At 45.5% G+C, this 12493-nt stretch overlaps 1 protein-coding gene across 8 annotated transcripts in view; it reads left to right on the top strand.

Annotated features, from left to right (window-relative positions):
• Positions 1-11519, top strand: part of LTK (leukocyte receptor tyrosine kinase) — a 160669-nt gene extending 149150 nt beyond the window's left edge. For 7 of the 8 annotated variants that reach the window (XM_075927151.1, XM_075927148.1, XM_075927150.1 and 4 more), the window contains 5 exons: positions 1474-1566; positions 2657-2758; positions 4921-5055; positions 5843-5933; positions 6689-7803. In XM_075927151.1, coding sequence (XP_075783266.1) covers positions 1474-1566; positions 2657-2758; positions 4921-5055; positions 5843-5933; positions 6689-7444 — 1177 coding nt within the window. In that variant the 3' untranslated portion in view covers positions 7445-7803. Of the gene's footprint in view, positions 1-1473; positions 1567-2656; positions 2759-4920; positions 5056-5842; positions 5934-6688; positions 7804-10678 lie in introns of those variants that run through there. The other variant, XM_075927149.1, reaches the window with a different exon arrangement.
• Positions 11520-12493: the final 974 nt, after the last annotated feature.

Genomic DNA, 12493 nt, shown 5'->3' with positions numbered 1-12493 from the left:
TCAGACATCCTAGATCATGTCTCCAAAACCCAAGCAGTAAAAACTTAAAAAACAACAAATGGTCTGTAGCACTTTAAAGACTAACAAAACATATAAATGGTTTTTGCCAGGTTGGGAATTAGAGATCAAAGGAAAAGCCTCTCGCTAAGGTTCACTAGTGAGCTACTGTCTAGCAGTCAGGCTGGCACAGATGGACTTGGCATTAGGGTTGCCAGGTGTCTGATATTGACCTGGACAGTCCAGTATTTTCACCTCTTGTCCAGTAAAAAAAATGCCGAAAATACCGGACACCTAAAAATGTCCGGTATTTTCTGTTTTTTCCCCCTGCCAGGAGCAGAAAATACTGGACACCTGGCAACCTACACACACTCAGCAACCCTACACACACCTAGCCCCTTAGCCCCTCCTCCGGGCCGCCTTCAGGGTCCCGGAGTCCCTGGGAGCCCCCCACTTACCTGGTTCTGCAGGGAAGTTGTCTTCTGGCTGGATCAGGAAAACAAGATGGCTTCCAACAAAAAGCTTCAAAGGCTTTTCTTAAAGGGATCATGCTGTTTTATTTTTTATTTTTTTAGCTTAACTCTAGGGGTTGTTTGCTCAACAACTTTGGTCTCTCCCCCCACTCCCTCCTTTTTTTTTCTCAACAGAACCTTTTCCTTGGTGGGTTTTTTTGGGGGGGAGGGTCAGTATTTTTAGTTAAACCATCTGGCAACCCTACTTGGCAGAGAAAGTCTAACAAAGTTCAGATCTAGGGGATGGTAAGAGTTAGGGAAATGAAGGCTTTGCAATTTAAGTTGGTTTATTGCTTTTAGGACTCTTTTCCTGATATGCTTTTAATCTAAATAAATGCTACTTTAAGGAAGCTGCTTGGTCACTAATTACCACAGTCATTGTCCCTAAGTGTGTGGGGAGGAGGAGGAGGACCCGGGGGCGGGGGGAGGAGGGTGAGATGGATTAGAGTTCACATTGACTCCCCATCAGTACCTGTCACAAACCAGGGAATCTAAGGAGCCAACCGGCAGACCAAATTTGATGATGAATACTCGTCAGCTGCCATCTAAGGCATGTTGCATGTACGTTAAGAAGATTGTCCTGAGACTGGGGTGCTGGAACAATTTGTACAGTGGGAGTGCTGAGAGCTATTGAATCAAACTATAAACCCTCTGTGTAATGGAAACCTTTTCAAGCCAGGGCATGCAGCAGCACCCCTAGTTCCAGCAGCTGTGCCCCTAAGGAACTGCAAGGTTTTTCCCCAGGTCAGATCTGCTATGGTGATCACTGTTGATACAGAGGACTGCCACCTGGCCTGAGAGTGGGAGAAATACATGTTTCTACCCTAAAAAATAGGTGACAGCTTGAATCCTGCCACCTGAAGTGGGGGTAACACCCAGAGAGACCAAGATGTGTAGAGAGTACAGTTATCCTGGTAACCATTTCATAATGTATTCCAATTTATCGCTACATTTCTCTTTTAAGGGACATAGCTGCAAGGAACTGCCTGCTGACCTGCACTGGGCCAGGGCGAGTAGCCAAAATTGGTGATTTTGGAATGGCCCGAGATATCTACAGGTAAGAGTTGAGAGGGTTCCATTTTCTTGGAGAAAAGTAAATGAAATGACATCTCCAGAGTGCGGAGGGATCATATATATGGCTGAAAAGTCTGTCTCATAGCAGCCTCGCTTCAATCGCCCTAGTGGAACCAGCCATGATCTTTAAGGGTGTTGTCTACACTAGAGTATTTACTCCTATTAATTGTTTATCAGTTAACACAGTGGTTTTCAACCTGTGTTCCACAGACCCCTGGAGATCTGCAGACAATGTCTAAGATTTCACATGGGGTCCACGCCTCCATTTGAAAAGCTTTGGGGTTCTCAAATGACAAGAGTTTGATAAGCACTGAACCTACATTTTTGCACATGATAATCTGGACTTTACGTGTATGTGTGTTCCTGGCCGGGCCCTGGGACACACCACTAATGTTTGTGGTGTCCAGACTAGCATGCACAAATGCATTCACCAATTGCAGCCAATGGGCAATTGGTGCTCTTAATTTTAAAAAAAAAAAAAGGACAAAACCCAAGGTATTTGCACTGTTGCCTTGCACTTTAGATACTTGTGCAAAGTGTGTGTAAAAACTTTCCCAACTCAAAATGTTTGCATTTGAGACCTGTTTCCCATTCAGTTTGCACCAGTATAGGTGACCCTACAAAGAGCAGGCAAAAGGGAGAAACCAAGCCCAGGGAATCATTTAGGAACCAGTCTCTATTAGTGGTGTTTCAGTGATGGGAAAACAGGATACAAAGTTAAACATTCATCTGGCAGTCCAAAAGTAAGCGGATTCTTCCGGAGGCCCCAGTTCAGCTGTTGGCCTCCAGGTCAGTGATGGAGGAGGCTAAGTTTTTTGAACTTGTGCAAAGACCTGTTTTTCCCAGGAATTATCTTTAAAGAATTCATGTTAGTCTCTTTTATCAGCTCTTGAGGGTTACAAAGTACTTGCTGATCAGTTCTCTTACATAATTGGCCGGGTTTATTCTCTTCTCCCCCCCCCCCCCCCCCAATTGGGATGGAGTGGGGAAAACTCATTCTTCATCTGACCCCTTTCAGCCACTGTGGAATTTGATTCTAAGCCCTTAATTTTCCTTGACTTTGATCTTCCCAGGGCAAGCTACTATCGCAAAGGAGGGAGAGCCATGCTGCCTGTCAAGTGGATGCCACCAGAGGCTTTCCTAGAGGGGATCTTCACCTCCAAGACTGATACCTGGTGACCATTACCTTTCTTCTGCACACCAGGGGCTGGGTTAGGGAGTCCGCAAATGTCTGAGAGTCACTGGGAATGGAGGCCATCTTGCAGATAAAACTTTAAACATGGTAAAGTTGCCCAAAGACTTACCAGGAGAAATCAAGAAATCTTCCCTTTGACTTGAGTTAATCACGGAGGGCAGATGCAGCTGCTCTCTACCTGGTAGGGACCCATTGGCAGAATCTGCCTGGAAAATATGCTTAATAAATATATTTCCCAAGTGGGCTGCTTCAGGAGGTTCAGGGCCATCTAGCAGAGCAGGTCTTACAGCCAATTTGCACCCCTGGCTCCAGCAGAGCTTTCCGCTGTCAGGGGTTGCAGCCTGTGGATGTAAGGAACCGGAGTCTGCATCTTGGTCAGTGTTGTAATGCCCTTACAACAGGCATGTCCAAAGTCCGGCCCGCGGGCCAATTGCGGCCCGTGTTCCGATTTAATACGGCCCCCGCTTCCTCCCCCTCTCCTGGCTCCCCAGTGCTCTTTTGAACTGGCGCGCCCAGCACACCGCTTCCGGCTGCGCCACCGCCGCCGCCGCCCATGGCCTCCGTGGTCCTAGAGCCTTCCCTGTAGGGCACGTCCGCAGCCCCGCTCCCCCGCTCGGCTGCGGGTTCGCCCTGCCCCCGGGCCGCCATGAGGCCGGCGTGTCCTGTGCTCTCTGTCCGCCTCCGACCCTGCGAGCCCTCCGCCTTGGGGCTGAGAGTGCGGGGACGGACCTCACGCATGTTCACTTCTTCAAATCTGGCCCTCTTTGAAAAAAGTTTGGACACCCCTGCCTTACAACTATGCTAAAGGTAGTGGGGGTGCATGCCCAGGTTGCAAAAGCTGGCTGCAGTACTGCATGCTTGCAGTATGTGGCAGCAAAGTGTGGAAAGGAAGGGCTGTTTAAATGCCTGATATTAAAGCAGTTTTAAAAATCCAACAAGCAGGAGTCTGGGATTCAATAAAATCACTGTCAGACACTTCTAACTTGTCATCCCTCAGCATCTGTCACTCAGCATCCCTGGCTGACAAGCATGCTTAAGTGCTGCTATCTCTATAATCACACAGGATTACGCCTTTGCTTTGGCATATTTTAATGCAGAGACACTGTAATAAAAAAATGACACTAGATTTAAGCAGAAACTCTAGCTACTTGCTGAGGAAATTATATAAATGCCTTTGATACACTTTTTCAATTTTAACTAAGCCCCTCCAGAAATACAGCATTTGGGAAAAAGTACAGGGAAATACGGTGTCGTTTGTCAAGGGCTGTGTCTTATCAGACCAGCATCCTCCTAAAGCTACCCTGACACATTGTTTCCAATGCCACACTGACCCAGTTCTCTGATGATGAATTTAATTAGCGATGCGCAGACCTCGAAAAGATTAGGACTAGATTTATTTGTCGTATCAAAGCAGATGAGCCAGTGGCCAGTACCAGACATTTCAAAGGAAGGTGTTCAATTGTAATAAATGATTATAAATATAACCTGCCTATACCAGAAATTTCTTTCTAGCTCCCATCAGCTAGGGGTTGGTGAAATACTGGTATGATGACAGCAAATGTATTAGATTAAATGTATCGTGTAAAAGAGTTAGCTCTGATCAATTTTAAACTTGTGGCCTTTCCATTTCATTCAATGGCCCCTTGTTCTTGTATTATGAACACTCAGATGTTTGTACACCTACACAAACATCTCGAGTCTACAGCAATCTCATGCCATGTGTGATACTTTTATGTTTCCAGTCAAGCCAGATATGCCACCTTAACAGTGCTTTGGTATTTCCACTTCCATAACCAACCAGAACCATGCAGTGCAGAGAGAAACCACACTTTAAAATTAGTTATGACATTTTGGAACTGCACAAAATTAGGTTTGGGTGACAATCCAAATTGCATCTAAGGGCTTGTCTACACATGGAGTTGTTCCGATTTAAAATCACCCCCCACACCCCAGTTCATCCAAATTATCTTTCAAGTATAGAGAAAACCAAATGCCACACTATTTTTTGTCTGTCTGATTAATCTGGAGCTTTATGATGTTGCACCAAGGAAGTGTTATCTGAAGGCCTTTTACACCAAGCTCTACAGCCGGTAAGGTACGAATCAAAGCCTAAGGGGCATTGTTGGCTGGTTTCTGTGGCAGGTCCTTTGGTGTGCTGCTGTGGGAGATCTTCTCATTAGGCTACATGCCCTATCCTTGCAAAACCAACCAGGAGGTGCTGGAATTTGTCACTAGTGGAGGAAGAATGGATCCACCAAAGAACTGCCCAGGGCCTGTGTGAGTATCTCTCCCCTCACCCTTAGACCTACGTCAAAGGCTAGTAAACATTCAAGCTGGCTGCCATCCCCTCTACACACAAAAGAAAAACAACTATTTACCCTAGGTTTTCCCCAGAGGTTAATGGATGTTTAAGCTGAGAATACAATTCATTGTTAGCCATTTTGGTAGTCCCAGCAGAGAGGCCCAGGCTCCAGCGGGAATGGGAGAGTTAGCTGTACACACACCTCATGCCAACAGGTCCTTCCAAAACATAGGCAGGGCAAAGCATGGAAGGTTATATCACTGTTTCCATGTTATACCTGTTCTGTGAATAAAACCATGACTTCAGTGTCTAGTGCGGATAACCCAGAACTTTCAACACCAATAAACTTCATACAATTAAAATTATAGGCTCCAGTTCTGCAGTTTCTGTGTCACCAACTACCAGTAGTTTTCCCTGATGTGGGGAATACTCTCCTGCTTTAGGAAGCATATCAGATATATGGCCAGAGAGCATGACTGGAGCATGTACTGCTGCTCTTTGGAAATTCCATTGGAATTATTGATAGCTGGGCACAAATTAGAGTAGTACCAAGTTTGTTTTAATTGCAGCCCCCAGGCTCAGAGAATGTGAAAGTGACATATGGCCAATTTTGTCCTGCCCCTTAGATCCTATTCTGAGTGCAGTTCTTCTGGACCTGCGATCTGGGCCTAGAGACAGATATGAAAAAATGGAGCCATATAGATTTGTGGGTTTGATTTATCATCATTTTTAATTGGCACTAATATTTATTTATGTCTCAAGTTACCGGATCATGACACAATGTTGGCAGCACAGCCCAGAATACCGGCCCAATTTCTCCACCATTCTGGAAAGAATCAAGTACTGCACCCAGGTATCAGCCTTTCGGATTTAAGTGTTTACTTGTTTATGGCATCCAGACCATCCTATGATACCAACATTCCCACCCAAAACAGAGAGAATGGATCATTCTGATTGGCCAATTACAGTCCCAGTTCCCCTTGTGCTTGGCCTGTAATTCAGCTCGTCTTTTCATTTGTGCTTCTGGACAGCTCTCATATCTCACCTGTTCATCCCCTCTTCCCCCCAATAGTATGCCCCAAATCCCTTCCTGGGAAAAATACTTCCACCTGTCAGCTCTTTCAGTAATGAAGAGTCTGTAGATTTGGGATGGAAAGGTTTCCAGAGTCCATCACACCTTCTAAGGTCCATATTTCACTAAAGTGTTTTTCAGACTTCCTTGAAAGCCACAGTTGACCTGGCAAGAAAGAGGGGGGTAAGAGGGCATGAAGGGTTGATAAGCTGCTAGCCTTTTGCTGCTGGAGTTCTAAATCCAAACCTACCTTAAGATACAAGAAGAAATTATTAGATGTTGGCGATCACTGTCTAGTCATTCATATCAATAAGGCATCACAAAATGGCAACCCTTATTAAAAAGAAACCCTAAGATAAAATACATCCTGGCAAATCATAAATGGTATTGCGGCAGCTTGCACAATGCATGGCTGCAGTACACACAGCTTGCCCTAAACACTGCTAATGTGATCTCACTTTTCTGATACGGTGTGGAAGAGGCAACTGGGCCCACTCAGGGTCTAAAATGTGATTACTGAATCCTTTTTGTTTCAGGACCCAGATGTGATCAACACAGAGCTGCCCATTGAATGTGGACCAGCATCTGAGGATGAGGGGAGCTCTGTGATGTGCCCAAATAGTTCCAGTGGGATGGTTCCTTTCCTAGTGAACCCATCCCTCACACCTCAGCTGGCTCCCATGCCATTAGAAACCCATCATGCAGGGCAGAAAGTTGGACAATGTCCACAGGAGCTGCTGGTGGAGAATCTTGGCAATTGGGCTGTCAGAGGTCCCAGCCTACCGTGCCTCACTGATTCCAACAGCGGGTCATGGTTCCAACAGACCTCAAACCAGAGACTGGAATCAGGCAGACCACACAAAACCAAAGACCTTTGGAACCCAACCTATGGATCCTGGGTAATGGAGAATATCTGCCGGTCTTGTCCCAATGCTAAGCTCAAAGCAACCACAGAGCGAGAAGATTCGGGTTTTGATGGAAACTGCAGCTCCTCTCCTAGTTCTCGGGCCTCGCCAGCCTCTCCAAGCAGAAGCCACTGTCCTCACAGGAATATCGGAGGAATAGAACTGGTGAAGCTCCAGACTTTCCCTTGCGGCAATGTGAATTATGCGTACGATGATCTCTACTATGTCACTGATCGGCCTTCCGCTTTGGCCGTGGGGAGAGCAGGTGTGCTGAGGAGCACCAGTCTGCACAGGGATGGGAAGCCTTTTTGTAAACCAGAGAAAACATCAAGAGAGAGAGACTCTGGCCTGTCCTTGTCAGACGACTTAAGTGTTACGCCTGTATAACAGGAGATGTTACAGGATATGTTCTTCCAAAGGTCAGGACCTCACACTGGGAGTGTGTGTATTTCAAAGGGCAAATTGGAACTCTTTCTTTGGTCACTTATTTCCTCCATTCATGTTTCAGATGGGTAATATTCTAATTTCAAAAGTGTTCTGCCACATCCTCTGACACACTGGATTCCCAACCTAATGGGGAATATTGCATTTGCTACTTGAGGCCATCAGGCATATTCCCTCCAATTGAGCCAGTGCCACTGATTTCAGGATATAAATAACAATGGCATCGCTGCACTGACTCAGAGTCCAGTGGTTCATGAAAGGAGTCACACACAGTCTGCTCAGGTGAAAAAAAAAAAAACAACCTACCATCCAATTGTTACAGTTGGCTGGAAATGACAAACAACATAACCACTCTTTTGATCTAACATACCAAAAATCACATGCTGTGGCAGCAGTAGTTAACTTATAAAGGCCATTGTGTTCCCCAGAGCTTTGCACATTCCAGTGATGCTGGTGCACTGACAGGGAAGTAACCAAACAACAGCCATGTTTGCACTTGCTTTATCAGCAGTAATACTAGAGGAGCATTGAAATCAATGCTGCAACTGAGAAAAACAGAAGTGGGGAGAGGGGGAAATATTGTTTCAGGCTCCCTGGAGAGGATGTTTTTAAAAACATGAAGATTTAAAAAATAAGTATTTTAAAACTAAGTAATGAGTTGATTGTGTCCCTTTGCCTGGTTGAAGAGAACTTGCTTCTTACCTCAGAGGCTAACTTACCTCACAGTTCCTGACCCTGGAGGTTTGGGAAAAGTTCTAATCAAGGCCTAACTACACTATATTGTGAGAACTGGACTTTCTCTTTCTTTCAATGGACTTTACTTGGGATTAACTTTATTTTTAAAAGGACACAGAATTCAGCAGTAGTAGCCTACACTATAGTGGCCCCATTGCTGTAAACTGAAGATTTAGGGCCATTTATGATGGGCTATTGGCTAGTTCTACATTAGACAAGATTTACGGGTCTCTTGTCCACTTCCAATTCCCTTTCTCTCCTGAGCCTCCGGTCTCTCATTCCGTCTCTCTCTCTCCCTCCCCTCCTACTGCCTTCCCCCCCCCCCAACTCTCCGCCACCTTCTGCCTCTCTCTCTGTCTCTCTCTTCCCCTCCTCCTCGTGTACAGAGAGCGCGGAGCCCAAATGGCCGCTTGCGCCACTTGCTCCTGTGCGGCAGCCTGGCTGAGCTGCACAGAAGTCAGCCGAGCACCACTGTGGGAGGCGAGGCAGTGATGTTCATGGCTGGGGGTGGGGCCTGGAGCCGCTGTCACACGACATGTCATTGCCCCGCCTTGCCCCCCTTCGCCTCCTGCTGTGGCGCTCAGCTGACTTCTGTGCCACTCTGCCGGGCCACCACGGGGGAGCAAGTGACCGTTTGGGCTACCCCACAGCAGCCCAGCTGAGCAGCGCAGAAATCAGCCAAGCACCATGGCAGGACAGGAAAGATGTGACTCATGCAACAGCGCCACCCAGAGGCAACAGACAGAATTTCAGCATTACAAAGTCACAGACATTGGGCTTCTCTCTCTCTCTCTCTCTCTATATATATATATATATATATAGAGAGAGAGAGAGAGAGAGACACACAGACACAGTGGGCTCTTGTTTAAATACATAATATAGAAACTCCTCTGAGATAGACTTGACTGAACAAGGTGTGCAGCTTGAAGGGAAACCACCAAGGAGTTTTATTTGACCATAAAATTTTAAAATACTTCTTCATTAAGCAAGACTGGCTACGTTAGCCACCTTGGAAGGCCAAATCACAGCTTGGTCTTATGCACCTGTCTTTTCTTGAGGGAGGGCTGACAGTTGCATATGTTTTCTTCTTGATCTCTTAAGAATACAACCCTATCTGTTAAGGAGGCAGGTCCCTGTTCAGGAAGAATTGTTATCTTAAAAGGTTCCTAATCTGATTAGGCAGGTTAGAGCCTGCCAAATAAAAGAGAATATGGTAAAGACAGTACTGGTTATAGGCCCAAAAACATCTCATCATTTATCCACCTTCCCCTCCCAGCTCTGAGGTTTGGCAGCCTAGCCCCCACCCTTCCAGTGGGGAGTAACAGACAGTGTTTATCCTTGGGTCTCCTCAATGAGATCCTTAACTGACCAGCAGACACACCAATGAGCAAGTCTTCCTCCTTCCAGAGGCTAAGCATGTTTTCTGCCTCGCTACACAGCCACTTCTGGTATATGCCAGTGAGGAGCAGCTACCCTTCTTTCGCTACCAGCCTGAATCTATGAACTCTTGAGGCCCCCGTTCCCATTCTGCCTCTGCTCAGTTGCATACCTCTGCCCTGCATTCAACTCTGCCCTATTTCAGGCGACATTTTCACTCCCATGGCTCACTCACAACCAATGTTTCCTCTAATCTTTTCTATGCGCAGAGTACATTTTTATGTGCACCAAGGCACATGCAGCTGTGCACCACCAATAGTAACACAAAACCTAACTGGGGAGGGGATCGAGACCTAGTGTATCATCATCAAGTCCTTCCAGGAAAAAGAACCCACCTCTTCCGGATGCATAGGTGATTCTAACTGGAGCCTCCCATGAGCAGGCTAGAACAGGGAGCTGCACACATGGACCAGTTACCAACAGTAATGGGGAAGGAAGCAGTTCAAATGCATGTGAGTGAAGAGCAACAGTCCTATTAAAGTTCAATGGGTTGTACATGCTCAACTCACTTACCTGCCTTTGAAAATCCTACCCACAAACAGTATGCTGGGCTTGAAGTAGAAGACAGCTGCTAATAATTCCCATCATGATGCTGATGTATGTCCAATCCAAAATCTTACTACTGTAGACAAAACTAACCACACCAATGGCACACGACATAGTCCTGAAGGCCTATTTATGCTGGAAGGAGCTCAAGCCTGATGGTGGCAAAGTTCCAAAGGATTTGGTTCTGGCAGAGGAAGTACATGAAAATGGGACACTGGGATTATTTCAGACTCCTCTTTGGCACATCCACCACCCACGGGAATGTTGTAAAAAAGTCCTGCTCCGTTTGATGGGTCTTTTAATTTTGTATTTAGCTTTGTGCTTTAATAATTTAGTGTAGCCCCCAAATTATTTTTTTTTAAATAGATGGGTATATATAAATACTGCTTCTTCGCATTTGTATATAGTCCTAATTCACCCCTGCTTGAAGTTAATGGACAACTTTCCATTGCCTGGCAGACAGATGATGGCGGAAGACATCGGGAAAGTAAAGATGACCTTTGAGTCATGTGTCGGGATCAAAGGAGACATTACACTAGCAGCTGAGGCCTGGAAGCAATAGTTTATAGCTTCACCCCCCCCCCCCCAGGTTGGTGAGTAAGATGGCTTCACACTTGAAGGGTTAAGACTCTCTTGAAATCAGGACCTGCATCTAATCTTATACATATTTGCTTTGATTGATGTTGCTTTTCACAGTCCGATTATGTTACAATTTAGAGAGAAAAACCAAATTAATTGGGAGTCTTAATTTGTCTTTCTTTTTAGAATTAACTTTCTGCCTTCACTGCTTCCCTCTCACACCTCCTTTTATATCTAGAGCTCTGCACAGATACAAAATTGTGTATCTGCATACACAAAAATGAGCAGGGATATAAAGCAGATATCTGCAAATTTGCAGGGTTCTAGATACAACATTTGTATCCGCAAAAATGTGCCATGGATATTTGCATCCATATCCACGGATGTGAATACCTGCAGATATAAAGCTGGTATCTATGGATTTGCAGGGCTCTATTTATATCCTTTTTTCCCTTGATTTCCTCTGCTGCCTCCCCAGCAAGTTTGTATCTTCTTCTGACACCCACTTTTAAATACACTTCAAACTAAGTAGGTATTCCATTGATGGAAGATCACCTCCACAGCCATATCACAACTCTTTCCTAAAGTTGGTTTCTTTCTCTCTGGTTCTCAAATCTTTGGACAGGTCTACTTTAGAGGTGTTTTACTGGTATAGCTGCACTATAAAAGGAACGCATTCCTTGTACTGATGCAGCTTTTGCCATTTTATCTTCTCTCTCTCACACACAATACATTATACTGCCAAAAAAGGCAGATATATCAGTATAACTGCTTCAAAACTAAGCATTTTTCTCAGCAAACCTATGTTAATTACAGCTCTGACTGCCACAGGTGTACCAGCAATGGTTTGCAGCATAAAGAACCCAACAAACAGTTCCCATGTTTATGAGGGGCAGTACCATCGCTTAGGTCTACACTGCAATTCAATGTCTGTGGCAGCCCTGTCTCAGCAGAGGTGGGGCTCAGTCTTGGAGGCTGTAAAATTGCAGCATAGATGCTCAGACTGGAGGCAGAGCAATGGGACCTCTTAAGGTGGTTGCACTCCAGTCCGATACCCAAACGTACATAGCCAGACAGCTGACCCAGGCCAGCCTGTTTAATTGCAGCATAGACATATTTAACTGAACTGCTTTTGATTTGTTGTTACCTCTGCTTATGGCAACATTGCTTGCCGACCTACCCTTTGGGTCACTGTGTATAGTAGATACCAAGTCTGCTTCTATGCAATTTCAAGCCAGATAAATGTATTCTTCTATATTTGCGGTACAAAAATAAAGAGATGCTAACAGTGTCTACTTGGTGTCCTCTGTGTTAAAGTGAACCCCACCTGGATACATGGAAGAGAATTAGGGCTCAACGCAGGAGCCAGATGATTCAAAGGACAGGCCACTGCTCTTCCTTTCGGGGCACCTAATATGGGTTTCCTGCTGGAATTATCAGCTGCTCTGAGTGTGGAGAGATCATCTCACCTGCTGTGAATCATTGGGTTTTAGTACCCTGAAGCAGAGATTTTCCTATCCCTGTAGGAGCCATGAAGTTCAGTGTAAAATTGGGGATATAGCCAGACTCCCTCTAATAGGCAGAGGGATCTAGTTCAAATGGACTTTTGTATGAGATACCTGAGTTCTTAGTATGACTGTCAAGTGTCTTGGTGCCTAAGATCAATGGGATGCTTTTGGAAGTCCCACCGTGTGC

The sequence above is a fragment of the Pelodiscus sinensis genome, chromosome 4 (genome assembly GCF_049634645.1).
Source record: "Pelodiscus sinensis isolate JC-2024 chromosome 4, ASM4963464v1, whole genome shotgun sequence".
Classification (NCBI taxonomy): Eukaryota; Metazoa; Chordata; order Testudines; family Trionychidae; genus Pelodiscus; species Pelodiscus sinensis.
Note: the sequence above shows the minus strand (reverse complement) of the source record. Positions and strands in the feature narration are given on the sequence as shown.